Below are 23273 nucleotides of genomic sequence, written 5' to 3'. Positions count from 1 at the left end.
ACCAAGAAATAACCCATTAAAGTATTTCATTGTATCTTTTAAAGGACACAGACCAGGTGTCCAAGCTTCACCTGAGGTTAAAATCTAAGAACTTTGTCATCGAAGCTTCATCCCTGCCGAGAAGCTGCTGTAATAACGGGAGTCATGTAATGAGACCAGATGGACAGAAACGTCCCTGTGTGCGCCCACGGTGCGCCATCAAGCGGTGGGAAGAGAGCCGAGCGAGTATAAAAGCCTCCAGTCTCAGGATGCAGTCAGCTTCACCGAAAGAGGAGGCAGCTGATCGGGTCAGACCGCAGGCTGATCACGCAAAAGTAGGCTGATCAGCTCTTTTTATTTTATATGTTTACAAAATCCGCTTGGAAAAACAATGACATTAGAGAATAGATGTGGTATGCAGCTCTGATCTCTGGCAGAGACTTCGAACAGTAAACCCAGGACTCAGATGATGGGGAGTTTTGAATCCACGCACCCGCAGTCTGGACGTTAACCTGGCAGAAGAAGGGGAACTCGAGAAGTTGATTTACAAAGTGACTCCTCGCCTTTTACCTCTGCGGGATCATGCAGAGCAACAGCAGCTCCTCCGGACACCTGAGCGCTCTGAGCGTGTGCGGAGGAGAAGATGATGAGCACGAAATCTCTGAACTGGTCAGCCCCACAGGAGCGGCGTCCAACCTGCCAGCCTTTAACCTGTCACTGAACTGCTGGCTTCACATCCTCTCTAAAGAGTCCTCTCTGGACCCGCACGGAGACAGCGCTAACCTGGCTGTAGGTTTAACTACCTTCTTTTAAAAATCCAGCTGGATCCAATGACTAAATGATTCATGCAACAGTGTACTAAATGTGCATAAATCATGTCAACATTTGCTGGAAGGAAGTGATTGGAGGTGTTCTTACTCCTTCATTTTACTTAGTGTGCACTTTTGTGACCATTTAAACACCAGAAACTAGGCTACAAGATAAATAAGCTGTTGTTAGGCACTCGGAAATATATTGATACAGTATTGCTATTGTGAGACTAGATTTTGGATATGGTAATATCATGTTATGGCGTCGTTGTTGTCTCCTCCTGGTTTTGAAGGCAGCATTACAATAAAGTCATTTTCTGAACTTAGACTGTTTTAGCTGATCTATTATTTGCTTTTACTCCTTCAGACATTATATTGACATTACTGCTAATTATCTATCAAAAATCTTAATGTGTAAATATTTAGTTTCAGCCCCAACGGTCCTTACAGTATTGACGCAACATAAATATGGAGATATTTGGTCAAACACATCAGGATATTTGATTTTGTCCATGTCGCTCATCCCTTGCCACTGTGTGTTCGACAGGTGCGAGTTCTCATCGCCCTGGTCTACCTGGTGGTGTGTGTCCTGGGGCTTGTGGGAAACCTCCTGGCACTCTTCCTGCTTCACTCCCGCCGCCGCGGTAACCACCAATCTTCCATCGACTGTTTTGTGATGAGCCTGGCGCTGACAGACCTCCAGTTTGTCCTCACCTTGCCCTTCTGGGCCGTGGACACGGTGCTGGACTTCCGCTGGCCCTTTGGCCGGGTCATGTGTAAAATCGTGAGCTCGGTCACCATCATGAACATGTACGCCAGCGTCTTCTTTCTCACTGCCATGAGTGTGACTCGATACCACTCCCTGATTACCGCGTTGAAGATGGACAGCCCAAGGATTGCCACCACCCAGGCCAAGTGGGCCAGTTTGGCCATATGGGTGGTGTCACTGGTGGCTACGCTGCCTCATGCTTTCTACTCCACCACAATCCAGGTTTGTTGAGAATCGAGCGAGCCCCAATCCTGATTTACTTTCCTTAAAGTACATGCCTTCTGTTTTGGGTGACCATCCTCTGATGTTGTGTTCACAGGTCTCTACAGACGACGAGCTGTGCTTGGTTCGGTTCTCTGACTCCGACTCGGGTCACTGGGATCCCCAAGTCCTGCTTGGACTCTATCAAACACAGAAGGTCCTTCTGGGATTTGTAGTTCCCTTGATTGTCATCTCTGTGTGCTACCTCCTCCTGCTGAGGTTCATCCTGAGCCGGCGCATTGTCGGCAGCGCGGTAAGTGGGAGCGTCTCAGAGAGGTCGGAGTGTGAGAGAGGACGCCACCGCCGCCGCTCCAAGGTCACCCGCTCGGTCACCATTGTAGTTCTGTCCTTTTTCCTCTGCTGGTTGCCCAACCAGGCGCTCACGCTGTGGGGGGTGCTGATCAAATTTGACTTGGTGCCCTTCAATAAAGCCTTCTACAACGCCCAGGCCTATGCCTTCCCCCTGACTGTGTGTCTAGCTCATGCTAACAGCTGTCTGAACCCAGTACTCTATTGCTTGATTCGAAAAGAGTACAGAGTTGGGCTGAAGGAGCTCCTGCTGAGAATTTCTCATGCCGTTCAAAACGTTCTCACTCTGGCTCTGAGAGGGAGGAGAGTGGAGGAGGCACCACCCAGCATGGTTATGATACACAAAGACATCACTGTGTGATTTATTTGATAAAAAAAGAAAAGTTGGACGTTTTGGAAAATACAATTTCTTTCAAAAGCTTTACAGGTGCTCCACGTTTGATTTTTTTTTTTGTTACCTGTGGACCGAATCAGGCAAGCTGTTTCCCCGTTTCCAGTCTTTGTGCTAAACTAAGCTACCTGACTAATGGTTGTTCATATTTATCATAAAAACAGAGTGGTTTCAGTCTTCTCATGCAACTCAGCATAACTTTATGTGCCATATTTAATTTGTGGCCACTTTATAGCCCCCTCGCCCTGTCTGAAATCTATGTCCCCCTTCGGTCACACTTCAGTAGACTCGCTTGCTGCAGACACACCTGAGCAGCTATGTTTCAGCTTAATTCTACACTTTTGCGGAAAACTCGTGATCTCCCGGCTGAATTTCAAGTACATTATTGAAAATGATCAAACCCTCCAATCAGTCGACTCGGACTTGATCGAGCTGATTTTTATTTCACATAATCGAGCAAATTACAATGTGATATTTGAACAGCTGACCTATGAAGGCATTTTTGGGCTTTGTCTCTCAAACACCCACACATGCAATCATGAGGACCTTAAGAGTTACATTTTCATTTGGATTAATGTGTTAAACATTTCTTTGTGTTATTAACTCAATCAGAAGGCTGAAATCTGCCGCGTTACCCCCCTCACATGCAATGAAGCCTCACTGACGGACATTTGCCATTGAAACTGCTTGAAACTGTCAGCCATTTCCTCTGTCTGCTTTGCTGTACCGCTGTGAATCGTTTTGTGACTACACGTATGTTCTGTGACATTAAATAAAAGGAGAGGACAAAAGAGTTTTGTGACGTCTCGGGAAAATTAATCTCCCCTGCAGTCACAACATCAAGAAGACGAGAGAAGATGTGGCAGCTGCACAAAAGCTGTTCCACGTTTTTGCCCTTTTGCAACCTTTACATTTTGAACATGGATAACCATCTTCAGCCCCCCACAAATAGTTCCTGACATACAAATACCACACGCACTCCACCACGGTTCCTCCATTGTGTGCCACTGTGGTAGTAATTACTTCTCCAATCAGAATGACAGATTTACTCAGCAGGTCTCTCTGTGGGCTCTGACGCTGCTGAGAAACCAGGGGGTCACAAAGGGAACCTGCATCTTTCAGCTGCGAAAGGAAAACACTCAAAAGTGTTGTTCAATTCCTTTGTTGAGATTACTGCCCAAGAATGCTCACTGTGTTATCTGAACAACGGATAACAGTTGGTAAACTTCTCATCAAGCGCAAAGCAATGGACGGAGCAACCACATCCACTCACACCCAGATGACCCTCTCCATTTCACAGCCGGTTCACAAAAAAACAAGGAACAACTGACAGGTACAAGTATTGCAACATTGTGTGTTCCCAGCCAGCATGGAGGACTGGTTTGAAACAATTGCATTGTCAAATGCGATGAGCTATGAATGATAAAGGAAAAGAAATGGGTCAAAGCCAGGCACACTTGGAGGTGACATGACAAACACATACAGCAAATATGATCTCTTAACATGTCAGCAGAAAGGGCTGCTAGCAAAACAGCAGAAATCCTGAAGAGAAAATACATTTCTAAATACAACAGAGAAAAATCTGCTGTCTGACTCAGGCCCCCAGCCTTTTGGAGCTCAAATGGGAGAAGCAATTTCTAAAAGGAAGACGCAAGCTAATTTGTACTGAGTTAACATTATCTGCAGAAGCTGAAGTTCAGCGTGAAACCAGCTTCTTTTGAGAAAGTGCTGCCAATTCAGTAAAGAAACGCTCCTGTGTGCACATTCAGAGCAAAGCCAGAGACCTGAAGGAGGGTGACAAAAACGTACTCCATGACCAGGGCTGGAAATGACTTTTTTTTATCCACCTGCCACCATTGCTTGAAATCTACCAATCAATCAATGCTTTTATGAGACACTTTTTTTTTTTTTTTTTTTTTTTTTAACAGGATCCACAATGTTCAAGCAAGATAGACTATTTTACTATATAAAAAGGTAAATATTTAAACTCTAAAATCTGTCTCACACACACACACACTGTATCAGCAGGAGAGCTGCTAGTGGTCTGCTAGAAAGCAAGCGTGATGAGCAACAGAGCTTCTAATTGCCACTTTAGTATTCAATATAACCAAAAAAATATATTTTTAGGGTTTTGTTGCACCTTTACTCTGGTGAAAAACCTCATCTCATGATGTCATGGTTAGTCTTGACTCAAACTCTGTCTATGATGTTGTCAGCAATAAAGGCCGGCAGTTTTTTCCGCACTCTTGACAGCTGCCAGAGGAAAGTATTCTTCTGGTGAAAAACCTCATACCGCAACTAGTCTATGAGTGGCAGTCAAAAAACAGCAGCAAATCTGTGAGATGACTAATTTCATTTCTCTCCATAAACCATCAGGTGCTGTACCTGCTCTGTCGTCTTAATTTCGCCACGTGTTTAATTTCGTCAAGATTGCTCCTTCATTTCCCACCAACCTGACCTTGCGTCGTCAGTGCTCAACCTTCTCGGCACAGTCTCAGTAGATGGGGGCCTCTTCATCCCATTATCGACTCAACTGTGTTTGTATTTGCCATTGCAAAGATGTAAAGAAATTTAAAGCCCCCACATTCCACCTGGTTGATGGCAGGTATTCAATTCAAGTGATCCAAGTGATTCGCGATCCAAGTGTTTTACCCACTATTTGAATCAATTCTTGTTTTAAAACTAAAGGAACGCTAGTTTACAATATAAATTAAAGAGGGCTCTTTTGGATTATTATTGCTGGCACGGATTCCCCACTTTGTCCTTTTAATGTTGAAATTTCTAAAGCTCAGAAAATCTCAGACACACGGTTTTCTCTCACTTCAACACCTGATTATTATCTTACGTCTACATTGTGGTTTATTCAGTAGTACTTAAGACGAGTGCATCTAAAATTCTGTCTAAGCCCTCAACAGTACGGTTCCTCCTTCATAATATGGGCTGCTGCTTCAGCAGCTAATCTGGGAATTTCATCTTCTTCCCTTCAACAACTGGGCTGTTGGTCATCTGCAGCTTGTTCTTTACACATCTTGCCTGAGGTAAGTTCAGCATGCTGCTGGCGGTGGTTACTGATTTTCAGTCTATTTTGTTATCATCTGTTTTTGGTCTTACTATAGTCCTCTTGCAACAGTTGTATCCCTGGCGGCCTCTGACCGTCCTGCAGCCTTCACCACAGGCTCTAATTATTCTCCCTCTGTCTCTGACCTTGCCTTTATTGCCTGCGTTCATTTCAGCTGCATCCCCTGGCCTCCGACAGCCCTCTAGCCTTAATAGCAGGTTTACACATCTCTTCACTCGCCCTCTAGCCTCCATCATAGGCTTACATGTTTTTCCACCGGCCATCAACTGCCTCCTTTCCTTCATCTGATACTAGATTCTATTTCTCCCACCCCTTTTCACATCGGAAATGCATTTATTTCAGATATGGGACTTTAATCTGTGCTGAGCTTGTTTTGTTGAGCTGCTTTCTTATCATAAAATGTTCTTTTATCTCCTCTCAAGAGTGCAATCATCCTCACTATGATACGATTGCTTTTATCTAATTTTGGTGAGGGTCCTGTACTATCTCATACTTTCATTTAGGACAACGCTTTTTTGATGTGGCTTCACATCGACTAATAGCCCAAACTTTTAATACTCAAAACTGTTGTTAATTCAATGAAATTTTTTTTTTTTTTTTTTTAAACTTCAAATGACCTCTCCTTGTTAAAATAACGTTGTTCATGCTAATGGAGAGTTTTTGAGTCACGTCACTCAGTCATATTGCAATTAAAATGCAATTTCTTAAAAGAGCGTGGACAAAGTCATGCTCCTCTTTCAGTAAATTGCTGTAAAATAACTTTTGAAGCAGTTGTTATTGTCATTAAAATAATTACAGGACAAAAAGTTCAGCAATAATGGACCGCTGTCAATTGTAATTTCAATCGGGACACAAAGCAAACTCGTAAGAAAATCTCCATTTAGCAATAACAGCTCAGTTTAGAGTGTTTTTGAACGATTTCCCTTCAATTTTAAATGAATTTAAAGCTAATGGTTTCCCCTCGTTTTTACAACCAACCCTTTTCTTAAATGGAATTAGGATGTCGAGCAAAATTGTGTCTTGTGGCTGTTATTATGGCCCAAGCTCTTCTCCATTCTCTTTCCAATTCCACAGCAGTTCATTTAGTTTGAGGCAAGAACAAAATATAATTCTGTGACTCTTCTGCTGCCTCCATCTGAGGGAGACTCGATTAATTCCTTTCAAGTTTGGACTTTGAATTGGTTTTTCTGGCATATTTGACTTATCAGGAAGAATAGTATAACGCTTCTTTAAATTCCAACTGAGTGAACTCAAATTGGAAAAAGAAAAAAAAGGAAGCTTTTTTTCTTAAAATTAGATGTCTCGAGTGTGGTGGACAACACCAGGCATTTGAAGATTAAATGATGTAGTAAATAAATAATGTGAGACATTAATTTCAAGTATAGCTTGTTCAAAAATAATAGCATTTTAGGTTTAAGGTATTTTTAGGCTAAAGTAGCATTTCTAATCATGTTCGGTTCATTTGGTCTTTCTCTTTTCTCTACATCTTCATCTCATCTTTGACAGCACTTACGACTTCAGCATTCTGCCTCGGTCACATCTCAAACTCGCTTATGCTGAAAAAGACAGTACATGTAAACGGACGGCATGCAGACTCTGGTTCTATGATTTGCTTGTACCTTATACTTTTCTGTGACAGCCACAAGGGAGCATTAACTCAGTCTCTAGGGTGCTATGACAATCTGCAGCAGGACGTTCTGACCTCACTGGATCTATTCACACAACATGAAGCTAAACCCTTGATGCTTAACCGCAGGGCTTGTGTTAAATGGTTAATGAGCTGCGCCCGCTTTCCTCTAGACGTAGCCCTTTGAATTACAAGAGTTTGATTCTGGCTTCATCAGACCACAAAATTTTTGATGCACTCTTCTACACTCTCTTTGCGCCAGCTCCAGGCATGCTGTCACTGACTGGCTCCTTACGGCCATTCTGCCATATGTAGCACCCACTTGAAGTGATGCACTGACTGTTGTCCTTCCAAACAGACCTCCGCCAACAGGGCTCCGATGCAAAATCTCTGACCAGCGTCCTTGTTGCTGAGCTTGATGAGCAGTTGCAGAAAGAAGTCTGTCCGGTGCTATAATTAGTTTCCACTTACTACTCACTGGTAGACCCCGTAAACACTAATGCTTTGGTTTTCATGTTGTTCTTCAGCTATGTGCCTCCTCGCTGTCCTGTCTCTGAATCTTACACAGCTCCTTGTTATACACTCAGCAGCTACCTTATTAGGTGCACTGTGCTCTGCCAGGCCGGACCCCCCTTTGGCCTTTAGGACTGCCCGAATTTAAAACTGCCTTGTCATCTGCTGGACATTTAAAGGGATTCAGTATACTTTTTCATCTTTTTCCTATCGTTTGAACAGGTCAGGAGGACACAATTTAAGCTTTAGAGACTTATAAAATAACTTTGAAAGTCACGGCAAAGAGGGGCCAATCCACATGAAGTACAGTCTACTTGTCTGAAGGAGTCAAGCTTGACCTTTGAAAACATTTGTATAAAGCGTTCTGTGGTTCAGAAAGATTTTTTTTAAAGCCTGATAAAATAACCATGATTATAGGGAAGATTGGGATCTCAGGTTTGACAGAATAATTATGTCACAAAGTCAGTGCTGTAAGGCAGGACTTCTTTCATAATGGAGGATCTAATGAATTTCTTTTGCATTATGGGAGATGTAGAATGCATTACGTTGAGAGCGAAACAGATCATTAAGACTAAAAGTCTGAAGCTTTTTAATGTGGTCATGAGCCAAAATGTTGAAAACCACTGGCCTGAGAAATATTAAAGAGATAATGTTGATAAAAATAGATACAAATTTGACAGTCAATAAATCTATGTGCAAAATATAAAATGTTATATTACCCAACCTGATGTTACAACATTACTGAGTGCATGTTAGGGGTAGAGTGCAAACATTACCGCTACAGAGCAGACGCAGTCAAAGCAGGTTAATACGTACACGGAGAGGGTAAGAGCGGTAATGTACTGTATGGTGTAGTGTAATGACACATTCACACTCAGGCTGGATGACTATTTGCAGCTGTTGCGTTTTCCTGGATGTAACATCTGTTGATCATAATCTGGAAAGACAATAAAGGACCTGAACTAAATTGCATGTGTATTCCAAAAGTTTGCATTTATTTTGCACCCGTTTTGCGGGTGATTTACTGAGAGTAATTGCGTCACTGATATCGGGTACAAATCGCCGTATTTAAATGAAGGGTTTGCGTGTGTTAAAGTGATTCCAGCAATGGAAAACAGAGCGACCGCAAAAGGAAAAGGAAATCTGATCCAATTGAAATTAAGACATATAAATATAACAAGAACAAAACGTTATATGTTTTATTAGCGAGGAAGTCAATACTGTGGGAAAAAAATTATGAGATGATGGCAAGATATTAGGCGGAAAAAAAAGGCTTAATAATAAAACGCCGGCAAATAAAACAGGAAGGACGGTGGATGAGATCCTCCAACAAACACTGAGCAGCAGGTCCAGATCTTTCTGTGATGAGCAGGTGAATTAGTTTCATTCAGAGCCTCGCGACTGTTCCGGACCCTTATGTACCTGTGAATTCTGCGGGGACACGTTCAGCACCTGTGACGTCACACCTGACTAACGGGACTGGGCGTGATGTTCCCGCAGAGATACGCTGGAACGACCCAGAGGCAGGAACATGCTGAGTTGCTTAAAAAACAAAAACAAAAAAAAACAACGTTTTTTAATTGCTGGTACTTCGTAGCTCCTCCTTGTTGTTGACTGTAAATCTTCATTCAGTTCATTCAATAACTCAGAAATGGACAAACGATATGCGCACCTGATTAATAGGTTCCTTTCAGTCGTACTAAAATACACATCAATCACTTCTCCTGTTTCTACTTCCAGGTTTAGTAAATATCATTGCGGGTGCTAAATGTATATATTTGTATTTCCCCTCCCAGTATTTTGCACCTTCGAGTAGAAACTCCAAATATTACATATGCATTCAGGAAAACACGCAAAAATGGACGACGTGAGTTAAATTGCACATTTGAAAGATGTAATCCTCACTGCACGTCGTTAGTAGATCAGCTTGGACATTTTTTTGCAGTGGGAGGGAAGTTTGCACGTGATTTTACACACGCAAACCTTTAGTAAATCAGGCCTAAAGTGCCTTGATGGACTGAAGCATATTGAAGATCAGGCACAAATGTTTGTTGTACTGTTATCATGTATTTATAGACACCCTTGAAAACTAAAGTGCAGGATTGAGTTTTTTATTGAATTTGGTTTGCATGAAAAAAAGAAGCAGGTGGATGTTGGTCTCTCCTTCTCCCACCGATGCACGGTTCTTCAAAAGGCTTGATTGTGATGTTAATTCACAGCGACACATAACGGAATTTAAAACTACTAAAGTGTATAGATGTTAACCACGAGATGTTGATGAGATTTTGTGGTTGATTTACATTTGAAACGAGGCCACGGCTGGCAGACATGCAGCACAAACAGATTATACCACAAAACTAGTAGGTTTATTGACAAAACAGAAATATATACACTGTATATAATGTAAAAAAAAAAAAAAAAAAACTAACAAGTGATTTTTTTTTCTGCAAGAGTACAATTCTTTTCCTGAGATAAAAGCGTTCTCCTACAAACATACAGTGTGACCATGGTTTATTTATGATCCAAAGTCAGGTTTAACCTAAATAGTTCCCCCAACTCTATGTAACTAGTAGTCAATCAGACTTGGAGATTCTCACTTGATATTCACGAACCAAGGAGACTTTGAAGAAAAGATCTGCCGGGATGAGATCTGGAGCACGTGGCTATAAATAAAACTTTTAATAAGGCGCAGCAGCCTTCCACATCTTATTAAAAACTTTATTTGTAACAATGTGCTCCAGATCTCATCTCATTGTCCCAACTGGTTCTCCGAGTAAAGTTAAGCTCCAAGCCCTCCCGCACCTCCCTCACAATTACATCACAGTCTGCGTATTCACACATTTTCTTCTCAGGCAAAAGAACACTTCTAACCAAACATCCGCCGGATGCGAGGAGGTCAATCTGCTGCGTCAGTTTCACTGTGAGGGGCGTATCATAAATCTGGGATGACCAAGGCCATTACAGTACTTGGAAAAAGTCTTCCAGAGGGTCCAAGCTGACATATCCTCCATGAAACGGACCAAACTAAATCACCCTCAGATGTAAAGGCTGCTTCTGGACGGGATTACGTTGCGAACTTGTGAGAAAAAGTACCTGTGGCTATTTCTCCTCATCTGTCCCCACTGGGAAGTCTGCCCTTTCCCTCTTTACAGGAAGCGTCTCCTCCTTAACGCTCCCGTCTTCTGTTAGCTGCGTTGCTTCTCTCTTCCTCTCCGCCTTAACGCGTATCTTTTTTACCTTTTCCTTTGCAGCCCCACCACGCGGGGGTTTGGTATCGGCGGTGGACTCGAAGGCGGCCGTGGAGCTCTCGCAGATAGTCGGCCTCTCCCATTTTGGGATGTCCAACCCCAGCAGCTCCATCAGCTTTTTCATGACCTCGTCCACGTAACTGTTGATCCGCAGGTGTGCGTGCTTGTCCTGCAAAAGAGGAAATTGCGCCCGTGAAACACAGAACATGGAGAGTCTAGATAGCGGTGCGGATGTTTGGAAGTAACTAATTTTGTATTTTCATTTTAAGGGGTGACAGCCAGGACATATCCTGAAAATAGTCCTTTTTATTCACAGAAATAATCAGAACGGCTGTATACCAATTATTATTATTTTTTTTTTTTTTTTAAAGAAATGGCTCGTACAACCTTAATTCAAATAGGAATTGGGAATAAATGTAAATATAAAGAAAACATCATCAACACAATTTTGTTTTTCAATTATAAAACAATATATTAACACAAGAACAGATGTACTTTTCTAAATAAACAAACAATGTAGTTAAGTGTTTCTATTTAATTTGTTGTTTTTCCTGTATGATTAAGACTTCATTTTTCAGCCCATTAAAAAAAACATAAAATACAAAATCCAATTCATAAAATGAAAATATATACCTTTCACCTCCAAAACCAGAACAGTGTCTCAGACGGGAAAAAAAAATATTGTTTCTCAAGTAAAAGTGCGTTAACAGGAAACACTTACAGCTGTCAGTCGGACCAGCAGGAACAGCCAGCTCTCTTAAAATCGATTGCTTCCGTGACTTTGCCTGTAGCGTCCTTGGCTCGTGTTGAATTTAGCTGAATGAGGGACGAAACCGCCTGGACGTTTTTGCACTATAACGCAGTTTTCAAAACTATTTCACACTATTCCACAGGAGTGGGAGGACACCAAACGTGCCATCTGGTGTCCTCCTGTTTACCGGGGAGGCATGAGCGCCTTCGCGACAGAGATTATATTTAAAAACCTGGTGGCCGATAAGCGGAGGCTGAGCTGGAGGCCATTTGCCCCAACTTGTACTTCTCCTTTAGCACAAACCATTTAAGGTTTCCGAGATGTTTTGTGGTGTTTTATGAAGGAGACTCACATGTTTGGTCGGCTGCAGGTTGACAATAACCATTTTCCCTCCTTTGCGCTTGGTGAGGAGTGGGAGGTCTCCGCTGGGTTTAATCTGCAAGGACGTGCCCAGAGTGAGAGCCAGGTCCGCTCGTCTGTGTGCCGACAGAGAAGTTTGAAATCACTCGCAAAATAAGGGATCCGACTTCTTTGACATTCTTCTGATTTGCCTGCTATTCCCTGAGGGTAATCTATATACGTAGTTGTGCATTAAAGTTACAGTGAGAAGAACGTGAGAGCACCTTTATCATGAGTGAGACAGAATATTTAGACAAGGTTTGGCTGCGAGAGGGATTTCCATCATTTTGATTGGACCACCACGGGGCGTGTAAGAATACTCTCAAAATAAATTTCGGACATGTTTAACAGACAAAGGGATAATTAAAAATGTATCACAGGGACGTAGGTTTCCAATTTGCTAATATATTATTTATTTCACTTTCTCTTTAAGGGTTGCAGCATAGCCTTGAAATGAATAGATAAACACAGCTTTCATTAACACAGTTATTTTTCCCGTCGGCGACAAACAAATAATTCAGATCCGCTGGTCAGAGCTCCAAATCTCCTCTTTGTAATTTAAATGGTGATTATGCTTATCCTTTATGGGTCACTCAAGGCGACACACAGACATCCACTTCACCTTGCTGTTTTGTAAACACACATAAAGAGCTCTTGTGGCTGAAGGAATAAACGGAGACCCTGACACTCAAGAGGAAAATGGAATCATTACAGCAGACTGTGACACGAACAGCAATTTGATCCGAGTACTTCGTTGCAAGCCGGGACACTGACATGCAAAGAAGAAAAGTGCATCAATCCGAGATATAATTTCACATCCTTCAGTTCACAAGACGTACTCGAATGACGCCTTGTGGATTTTGCCCCGAGATGAAACAAAGGACGCCCAAAGTATAAAGTAAAAAGGGAGAAAACGGAGTCCAAACTACTTCATGCTGCTCCGGCTCACCTGCTTGCATCCTCTGCTTTGGTCAGGTCTCTGTCAGGAAGAGCATCCTCCCAGTCCAGTATGGTGCTGATCAGCTTCCCTCTTTTGTAGTGAGGAACACGCAGTTACACTGATATATCAATGATGAAGTGACGTTTGTAACGTGGAAACGCACGAGGCCACGCGCGCGCGTTACCTGCAGGCTCTGAGTCCTCTGGATCGCACCACGTCGCAGTAACGTCCCGTCGGTTTCAGCCCCATCACACCGATCACCTTTTCTCTGACGTACTGCCTGGAAAACAAATCCCACAGTTGACATCCTCAAATATATCCACAGCAGCTCTGCTATAGTTACAGTAAAGAAGAGAACGCTGCTCACAAGCACCAAAGCAAATTTACACACAAAACATGACAATATATACTTTAATAGATAAACCAGACAACTTTTAGCCTCCAGACAGACTTCAAAAAGAAACTCAAGAAAATGTATAAATGTTCTTTAAGGATGGCAGAGACTTTACAACATCCTGCAGCTGCTGCAGAACTGTTCAAGCATGCATTTGTTCTTAAATCCTCCTGTTTTACTTTCTCTCGAAGGTAATGGTACTGAGACTGTGCAGGTCAGTAGAGTAAAGTGAAGTCACTGACATGTACTGCTTTGTGTTTTCCTTTGCACGAGGGCAAATTGGCAACAAAGAGAAGCCTCGTGAGAAAACACTCCTCGTACAATTACACCTCAAGTGGAAGCCGGTATGTTTTTCCTGCCGCTGAACGGCATCTGCCTCAGGGTTCAACAACTGTGTTCAGCCCTTGTGAGCTACCACCCGTATACTTATGGCTTTCCTGTGAATATTAATCAGTCTTTTCTCCCCTGATGTTGCTCATTGATGAGACATTTTAATACCCAGAACAGCCAGCGTAATGCACAATGCATTTTTTGCTGACCACGTTGTCCTCGGTGACCTGTAGTACCTGTGCAAATCCCAGGAGGGAGATGTTCAAAAGACCGCGCTGACACGAGCCAACGTGAGAGGCACGGAAGCTTATATACTGTGCATCATAATAAGTGAACAGTAATTGATCATTTGCATGCTTTATGCATTATGATTTGCTGTTAGTATTACCAATCGAAAAGTGAACTTCAGTAGAAGACAGCAGCTTTTTAAGATGATAATCATGTTTCAGTCATTCAGTTTCAAGATTGAAATGGGAGTTTTGGGTCTGTGTGTTCTTGCACATACCTGCCACACTTCTCGCAATCCTCCACGAACATGTTCCCATGAAGCTCTGATAACAAGTCCCTGATAGAGGAAGAAGGAGAAGAGTCCACAAAGACGACAATCACTTTAATCATTACCTACAATGTCAGGACTGTTCAGCACAATCTTTTCTGATATTATGAGCACTTGTATCCACGTTTGAGTTTCACTTGGCACCTGTGCATATTCATGAGAACCAGTTTGCTTTACCGGTCCATCTGCTGTCTCAGAAATTTCCTCCGAGAACTTCCAATCTGTTCTGGGGCCTCATTTAAAAAAAAAAAAAAAAAAAAAACCCTGACTGTGGATGAAGGAAAAGCTGAAAAATGTCTTCCAGGGAGAGCGAGTCTTCCAATATGCGCAGAAGCCATATCAGTATGTACTGAATAAAAAAATTGGACTCTTGATTTTGGGCTACTGCAATATGGCTGAATAGTCAAAGCAAACATTTTCCATTACACTGACAATTATTTCAGCTTTTTTTTTTTTTTTTAGCAGTGGCTCTGTTACAGCTTCAAATTGAAAACAGTGAGTCACAGTCCAACATGTCCAAAGTAAGCATGAAACAACATGGTTATCTCAGACAACTTACAGTGCTGCATATAACTTTCTAAATATTAGAAATGAATACAAATAAATCAAACTATAATGGTTTTTTTTTCCCCAATAATATATTCAGTGCCTTTTCTGAACCAGTTAAGCTGAGAACTTCTGAATAAGTGCACCACGTCCACTTACTCATTCACCCTCCACTTCACTCACTCTCCTTCAACTCCAAACGAAATAACATAGTGATGTTCCTAAACTGTAATATACAGTGTATTATTTACATATGGAGACTTTGTCTATATGAGGACCATTTTATGAAAATAATGAAGTATATCAGCCACACTAATCAAGGCCTTTATATAAAATACAACGATTAATAGAGCTGTAAAGGAGCAGTGTGTAGGATTTACTGGCATCTAGTGATGAGAAATGCTAAAGTTCCCAGCCAGCGTTTGGTTTGTTCCTTCTGGGCTACAGTACAAACATGGCAGCCTCTGTGAAAGAGGACCCGCTCCCTATCCAGATATAAAGGGCTCGTTCCAACAAACACAATGATTTTCTTAATTTCAGGTGATTATAAGAAAAATTAAACCACGATTATGAAGATCATATTGCATTGCTAATAGAGCCCCCTTGATGACGAAGACTATTTCCGTTTTGAACAAAGAAAAGTTTGGGTTAGATTACAAGGAAATGAGAATTCTGCATAGTTTAACTATCTTGCAATACTTCAGCTGACTGTGTGGAAGTGTGGGTCAATATATCTCTCAGTTCATGAAGATTTATGAAGAAAGAATTGCTCGTTTATATGAAATCTCAGGTAATGTGTTCCCTTAACTGATGGTAAAGTGTTATAAACGGCTCTCAATTCTTTATCGTCTCACATGATTGTAAGTATTGGTTAGTAAGGTGTAGACAAAATAAGATTTTCTTCTCCTTGCCTCTTTTCGATCATGGAATGTATAAATAGAGCAATGTCTTGATTGTGAATTGCTTTTTAGTCTGTATTTCGGGAGAATTTTATGCATTAGCATTGGCGGAATAAATAAAAAATGAAATCCCGCACACTGGTCCTTTAAAGAGCTTCATTAATGATTTGAGTCAGGCCCGGGCAGAAGCAGGCTGGAGTTACCTGGGGAAGCCTGATCGAACATGCAGGCCGTCCACATTCTGGCTGATGAGATATTTCAGGTACCCGGCCCTCTGCAGTCCCAGGAGGGCCATGTGAGTTAAACTGGGGCGGGCATCTTCAAATGTGGTGTCAAAGTGAGGTGACTCACCCTTTTCCTCCATCGTCCACACACCTTTTGGACCCCTGAAGGAGAAAATGGTGATATGTAGACGGTGTCGGAATTAGCAGGATTGGGCAGGTTGCAATATAGTGGGTGGACTTCAGGCATTGCACGTCTACATCTGGTGCTTGGGTTTGTATTCATGGCTGAGCACTAACAAGCCAATGGCTTCTGCAGAGGAGCTCTGCATGGTTTGCGTACCAAACTGTCAACATGCTGTCAAATCCTGCTCGTCCAAACCCCCTGAAAATATGCAAGACCAGTCAAAAGATTCTGGCACTGGTAAAATCCTCAAAGAAAACAGAATAAATTATACTAAACAAAAACATTCTCACCAACAGTTCACAAGCCTACCAAGAGTCTAGATTGACTGAATATTAACTGCATACAATTACAAGTTTGCAGACAAGCATCAAATCTCTTTGATCAATCTGAAAAGATTCTCCTGGGGTCCTTTAATTAAGCAGTCAGTTTTGGGTGTCTGAAGGGACGGATTAACGCAGCGGCGCTGTTGGTACTGACAAGTTACTACGAAGACACACAACTTATCATTATGCATCAGACGAGGGAACGCATCCTGTGAATCCTCAAATGCAGCCACAAAAGTCTCATCTCTCGCTCTCAGTGTGAACACCATCTTTTCGTCGGCAGCAGGATTTATTGCCTGTTCAGCAAAGAGCAGTTCAAAGATTTAACTGCAGTTAAAGAATTAGGGTGTAAGTCCCGCTTATCACCAGGAGAAAGGTGCTGCAGGACATGAAAGAAAGAATCTATGATGCTGCTATATTGGTACATTTTGGTGACGTCAATAGTATTAACCCGAGGGACTGAACTTCTTCTCATATGGAGCGCGCGCGTGTGTGTGTGTGTGTGTGTGTGTGTGTGTGTGTGTGTGTGTGTGTGTGTGTGTGTGTGTGTGTGTGTGTGTGTGTGTGTGTGTGTGTGTGTGTGTGTGTGTGTGTGTGTGTGGATCAAATTTGCATGAGTGGCCCTGATGTGTATACGAGAATCTGGGCTTTAATGATGTACCCTCCAAGGCCAACTCTACCTCATTCACATCAGAGTAAACACAATTAAAGAGATTGTTTGGATTCAGTGCATCACCTGCACTAGTGGTTTGGTTGAAGCAGGCAGCTGTACCAGAACGGAAGCAAAGCAATGTACTGCTGTGGACGAGGTCAGCAACAAACCTATCTCAGCCACCTAAAAAAAAATCCACATCATTACGAATATACTCTGTGTTGAGAATATTTTACTGCTTTACCTTACCATCAGAAAGCCCTTTACAACAAAGAGCTAAAACGGTTATATTGCTTTTCAAGGCCCCCGGACTCCTTTGACGAAAATATAAATTTTACCTTAAAAGAACACGCGAGTTGCTGGTCTACCGCCGCCTCGATCAATTAGTTTGTTTGTGTTATTGTGGTGTCTAAAGGGCTCTCTCATAGCAAGGTAAAGCAGAGAAAATATTCTAAAAATAGCACAGGGTTAAACTGATAATGATTTTTTTCGGGGATGGCTATAAACACGTTTAATTGTCGACCTCGTCAGCAGCAGCATATCGCTTCGCTTTTATCCCTGTAACAATATCTGCTTCACTAAATCTACTGCAGTAATACACTGACTGTGGATTTCAAATGACCCAACTTCAAATAATAAGAACTCATCATCAAAATCACTTTGATGTCTTCTTAATAAAAATAAAGAAAAAGAAGACCTTTATTGTTTGCACAGCTCAGTTTTTAGGGATAAGATTTGTTTGAATGGTAACAAAATGACTCTTTCCACAATAATGTAAAAATGGAAAGAGCTGTGCTTTGTTTCAGTGTGTTCATGTTTTACAGAGCTGGATCGGACATGTGAGCAAACACTACCCCCCTCTGCTCAAACAGTGGTACTACAAAAAAAAGAAATCATTAAATTAGGTTAGGGTTAAGTTAGGTAAATTACTTTATTAATCCCGGAGGGGAAATTTTTTTCGCTACAGCAGCATACAGGAAGCAATAGATAAAATGAATGTATTATTAGATGTATTCTCATGACGTGTATGAACGTTTTAGTTTCACCTGCAACCCCGGAGGAGTCAAACAGACCGAGGAGCAAATTAGAAATAATATAAAATCATAATTCAAAGCGGTTGGTAGCTTTACTGTCAGATCTTGTAATACAAGTGCAGTGGTTTTGGGCATCAATCAGTCCCTGTTGTAGGATGATATCAGTAAAAAAAAACTAATGAACTTAATCTATACCTCATACCATATAAAAATCACCAGGGAAAGACACAGTGGTTTGTCGGTCTCTGAACCCCCACAGAGGACCATCTCACTCCTCAGAGGGCTGTCTGACTGTCTCATTCCTCAGAGGGCTGTCTGACTGTCTCATTCCTCAGAGGTCTGTCTGACTGTCACTCCTCAGAGGGCAGTCTGACTGTCTCACTCCTCAGAGGGCTGTCTGACTGTATCACTCCTCAGAGGGCTGTCTGACCGTCTCACTCCTCAGAGGGCTGTCTGATTGTCTCACTCCTCAGAGGGCAGTCTGATTGTCTCACTCCTCAGAGGGCTGTCTGACTGTCTCACTCCTCAGAGGGCTGTCTGACCGTCTCACTCCTCAGAGGGCTGTCTGACTGTCTCACTCCGCATACCGAGCTCCACTGGATCTTCTCCGATTGGTGATGACAATTTTCAGAGAGAACTGATCAGTCAGTAGGCAGTACTTTCTTAGGTTTTGATCCAGTATCTGCTCCAGACCAGGTTAAGTTTGCAGCATCAGTTACCATGGTGATCTAGCCAGCTTAAAAGAGAGCCACATTCGTGACACTGACAACCCTGGCTTTAGCCTCAACATACCTCGCTAACCCACTAATCTCGCTTCGTAGGTCACCCCTCAGATGAAGAGGTCTTTTGTATTGTATATAATATATATAGATATATACTGTACTGTATATACTGTGCATTTTATATTTTATATATTTTTTCCTGCTATTTTATTGCTTTTCTATTGCTCTATTATTATCTTATTGCTTCTGTATGCTGCTGTAGCAAAAAAATTTCCCCTCGGGGATTAATAAAGTAACTACCTAACCTAACCTAACCTAACCTTTGTGGTCTACGTCTCCCTCATATGAAAGACAACAACAATCATCACGTCTGGCTCAATGGCTGCTCAGCCTATCTGAGTATCTCCAAGATCGTCAATGTCACAAGTTCAGTTCAGAAATGGGCAAAATATTGGTATTATATCAATATCTTCTACGATTTTGAATATTCTATTGTGATGTGACTTAAGTGTTGTTTTTTCTGGTTCTAAAGGCGTAACAGTGAAGTTTTCTGAAATTACCGACTGTTCCAGCTGTTTTATAATTTGCCTTTACCCACTTAGTCAATACATCCACACTACTTAGGATCATTTATCAAAAAGCGTATTATGTAAATATGGTAGGTAGGTAGGTAGGTAGGTAGGTAGGTATTTACTTTATTAATCCCTGAGGGGAAATTTTTTGTGAAAATATGTGAAAATACATGAAATCACCAATAGTCACAATCACAAATTTGTTATTAAGGTATTTGGTTAAAAAATATCATGATATTTTGTTCGCATTACCCACCTCTAAACAGGAACATTTTAAAAGGAATATCTTAAACATTTAATACTTAATGAATGTTAATTCTGTTCAGCTCTCCTTTAGAGAGCTCCTCATCACTGCAAGAACATTAGATGCCTTGTCAGCTTCCTGTGCTGCATTGAATGTGGGTGGCAGTCAAATCAGGAGATGATTATCAGACAGCCAGGAAAGAGATATGATATCATCCAGATAACTAATAACTACATGCAGTTTTTGTTTTGTTATACTTGGTTCCTTTATTGCAATGACAGCTGAAGTTTCAGTCCATTAGTAAGAAGTGTTGTTAATCTACCGGTATACATTGTCTTGATATACTGGGTATCATTTTCTTCCTGCTTGTATGGGACATACAGCAATATGCAAAAGTATGGACACCCGGGACAACTGACATATTTGATATGACGCTGACTTATGAAGTGGAAAAGTTAACACAAGCTCTGCAGCAAGTAGACAAAAGCAGCAAACATAACAATCATGAACCTTTCTTCTAAAGTTTACTTTTTAGTTTATAAACTCAAAATCATGTGCAAAGATTTGGGCACGCTACTAAATCAGGAGTTAGTAAACCTCCTTTCGCCAAAATCACAGCTTGCAAACACTTTTCATCTCCAGATTTAAAAATTCTCACTCGATATTGTAGTTTACTTCAAGCAGGGAGATATTGTTCATCTGCCTTGCACACACAGCATGTTTGCGACCTCCCAACAATTTTCCAATGACGTTGAACAGATGCAGATTCAAGTGTTTGGAGAGGCCGACTCAGTCCTCTGGTCTGAAGTGGTTTGTGGTAGATTTTGAGGTCTGCTTTGGATTATTGTCCTGTTATAGAAACCAGCCTCTTTTCAGTTTGACTTTCTTTCCTGACATTTGCATCCTGAATTTGATGGTATGTGGACTCCATCTTCTCCCTATCTACGCAATGTTTGCTGCACCGCTGCTGCCACACAAGACGACATATTTCTACTCTCATGCTTAACAGCTGGCAAGTTGTGCTTTTGATCAAATGCTCTGAACCTAAAATCCTTTTTTTCTGAACTTGACAAACAGCTCAATTTGAACTTCACGTGTCCACAACAATTATTTCCAAAACAACTCTGTCTTACCCAGATGTTGCTTTACAGATTTCAGATGTGGACTTGGTGGTGGCAGGTGAGGTTTCCTTCTGATGACTCTTACATGTGGACCCTGTTTGTGCATCAACGCTGCACCACAGCCACTGTGACACCGAAATGTTCCTGCAGCTCTTTGTAGTCTAATGGGGCTTCTGACATTTCGGAAAGAAAAAAAATTGGAACCTGAAGCACGTTGATCTTGAAATGATCATCATTTGAAGAAATGATTATTTTTAAAGTCTGCTGCAAAAGTTGTATTTACTGGTTTTCACCTGAAAAATCAACCTCAATATCTAATTTGCCCAAAGGTCCACAAACTTACAGAAACTATATTTTGTGATGAAATGTGAGAAAAGAAATGAGCGGTAGTGCTTTTGTTTGTGCCTCACCTGAAGTCGGGGATGCCTGCCGAGGTGCTGATTCCAGCTCCAGAGTGAACAACCAAGTACTGAGAGTCTTTAATCAACTGTGCGAGGCTCTCCACCTTCACCTTTACCTCCTCGGGACTATCAAAGCTCTACCACAGAAAGGAAACACTGGCTTCAGTAACTGGCAGAACCTGACACAATCATATCATCAGCAATAACAGCATTGTTTTTTTTTAATTCAGTAGTACTACACAGGATTTTTTTATTGGAGAATGGCTTAGAGCGGAGTTGCATGATTTCATACAATATTTAGTCCACGTGTGTTCATTTCACACACAGCTTGAACTATGACCCAAGTTGAAAAAGATTGTATTGTACGACAGCATGAAGCTTATATTGAGAAAGAAGGCGACGTTATTAAAATTGACCATGATCAATCATGTGGTTACACTGATTTTCATGTATTATTAGTGTAAATACAAACAGCTTTTGGACCAGAATTGAAAACGTCACCGAGTACAGAGCAATAACAGAGTTGTGTCACATCCCAACAGAGGTGTAAAGTAACTGTGACCTCACTTCACTGCTGGTGCTTTTCTACATTGTGGAGCTTTATTATTATTATTATTATTATTATTATTATTATTATTCTGATAATTAGGCTCCGGTTAAATACTGCGTTGGAAAACCCTCAAGTTTTAGTCCCAGTTTATGCACGTGTGACAGTATTAAAATACCTGCACACAAAAGGAATGAATTGTTAAGAGCTTTCCTTCTTACAGTGTTTTATTATTACATTACTCTCTGGAAAGAAGTACAAACTGTAAAAAAAAAAAAAAAAAAATGAAACAGATATCCATAGCTAACCTGCTAGTAGCTAGCTATTTAAAAACAAAACAAAAAACAACAACAAAAAAACTCAGTCGCGAGCGCATGACAGTTATTATTTACCTCCGGAAGTCCGCAAACACCTTTGTCTGCGTACGGCGAGAGCCCGGCGGCGTAATTCACAGACATGGCTGTTCTTAGACTCGTATCTTTATTTCTTCGCCTAATGTTCGTGTTTTATTCGGCGGCGAAATTTTCCCAGGCGAGTTTTTTAACTGTATTGTTTGGGTGGCGTCATCACCGAGCGACTACGTATGCTGCGTTCACAAACTCTGGGAAATTAAAAGCTTTTCACCTCTGCGTTCAGCTGTACATTGTAAACCATAGATAGACATATATGTCTATGGTGTAAACGCCTAGTTGTTGTTGTTGTTGTTTTTACTTTTAATAAAATACAAATTAGCGTTATTTTGCTGAATTTGATGGATCCTATCTGTGGTAGAAATATTTAGGTCCTTTACATAAAGAAATGTAATAATACTCCAGTACAAGTAATAGTAGCCTACTTTATCAAGTGAAAGTACAGAAGTATTACCAGCTAAATGGAGTAAAAGTGTTAAAAATATTGGTTTGATCTCTCTGACTGATATATTATTATATACGACAATTTAATTATTTATGTTGAAGGATCCGTGTGTGAGCACCATGTTACTGTTGTAGCTGCTGCAGGTGGAGCTAGTTTGAACTACTTTAAGTACAGTTTTATATCCAGGGACAGCAAATAAATGTAAGGGGGCCTTCAGATGGATCTAGGAAATCTAGGAGGGGAAAGAATAAAAACTACACACTGCTTTTTGTAAGACGTCAGAATAAAAAAAAATGGAAAACCACTAGATTAATCTTTGGTAATTTGTTTTGTTTTAAAAGCTCACCCTCTTTTCCATTATGTGAAAGTTTTATGGGAAAAGTAACTAAAGCTGTCAAATAAATGTAGTGGAATAGAAACTACAATAGTTATTTTTGAACTATAGTGGAGTGGAAATATAAAATACAATAAAGTGTAAACTGTACGAGAGGTAATATTATAATACCGTAAAAGATGGGAGTTTCTAAACTTGATTTAACAAATAATTGGTTCTTCAATTGACTGACATGTATCTTCTACCACTAAAGTAAAAAG

General features: G+C 41.2%; 2 protein-coding genes across 2 annotated transcripts; one reads left to right on the top strand and one right to left on the bottom strand.

The window, feature by feature from the left end:
• Nucleotides 1-275: 275 nt before the first annotated feature.
• On the top strand, nucleotides 276-3299 carry LOC138625295 (relaxin-3 receptor 1-like). The gene is made up of 3 exons (XM_069706117.1): nucleotides 276-768; nucleotides 1336-1779; nucleotides 1877-3299. Exons 1-3 carry the CDS (start codon nucleotides 562-564, stop codon nucleotides 2486-2488), a joined length of 1263 nt encoding a protein of 420 aa, XP_069562218.1. The 5' UTR covers nucleotides 276-561; the 3' UTR covers nucleotides 2489-3299.
• Nucleotides 3300-10081: 6782 nt separating this feature from the next.
• On the bottom strand, nucleotides 10082-22346 carry sirt6 (sirtuin 6). The gene is made up of 8 exons (XM_069706112.1): nucleotides 22217-22346; nucleotides 21287-21414; nucleotides 16004-16186; nucleotides 14305-14364; nucleotides 13260-13355; nucleotides 13085-13165; nucleotides 12089-12212; nucleotides 10082-11154 (listed from the first exon to the last, which is right to left on the bottom strand). Exons 1-8 carry the CDS (start codon nucleotides 22280-22282, stop codon nucleotides 10837-10839), a joined length of 1056 nt encoding a protein of 351 aa, XP_069562213.1. The 5' UTR covers nucleotides 22283-22346; the 3' UTR covers nucleotides 10082-10836.
• Nucleotides 22347-23273: the final 927 nt, after the last annotated feature.

The sequence above is a fragment of the Brachyistius frenatus genome, unplaced genomic scaffold, assembly GCF_029030835.1.
Source record: "Brachyistius frenatus isolate BFR_SWC_R1_liver_20210118 unplaced genomic scaffold, ASM2903083v1 Contig_61, whole genome shotgun sequence".
Classification (NCBI taxonomy): domain Eukaryota; kingdom Metazoa; phylum Chordata; class Actinopteri; family Embiotocidae; genus Brachyistius; species Brachyistius frenatus.
Note: the sequence above shows the minus strand (reverse complement) of the source record. Positions and strands in the feature narration are given on the sequence as shown.

What these genes read in the sequence shown, in the direction of transcription:
- LOC138625295 (XM_069706117.1), top strand. Translation starts at nt 562, where the DNA reads ATGCAGAGCAACAGCAGCTCCTCCGGACACCTGAGCGCTCTGAGCGTG. An exon ending in GAGACAGCGCTAACCTGGCT is followed by an intron (nt 769 to 1,335) that starts GTAGGTTTAACT and finishes TGTGTTCGACAG; the next exon opens with GTGCGAGTTCTCATCGCCCT. An exon ending in TCTACTCCACCACAATCCAG is followed by an intron (nt 1,780 to 1,876) that starts GTTTGTTGAGAA and finishes TTGTGTTCACAG; the next exon opens with GTCTCTACAGACGACGAGCT.
- sirt6 (XM_069706112.1), bottom strand. Translation starts at nt 22,282, where the DNA reads ATGTCTGTGAATTACGCCGCCGGGCTCTCGCCGTACGCAGACAAAGGT. An exon ending in GCAGGCATCCCCGACTTCAG is followed by an intron (nt 16,187 to 21,286) that starts GTGAGGCACAAA and finishes TTTCTCCTTCAG; the next exon opens with GGGTCCAAAAGGTGTGTGGA. An exon ending in AGAGGACTCAGAGCCTGCAG is followed by an intron (nt 13,166 to 13,259) that starts GTAACGCGCGCG and finishes TCACTACAAAAG; the next exon opens with AGGGAAGCTGATCAGCACCA.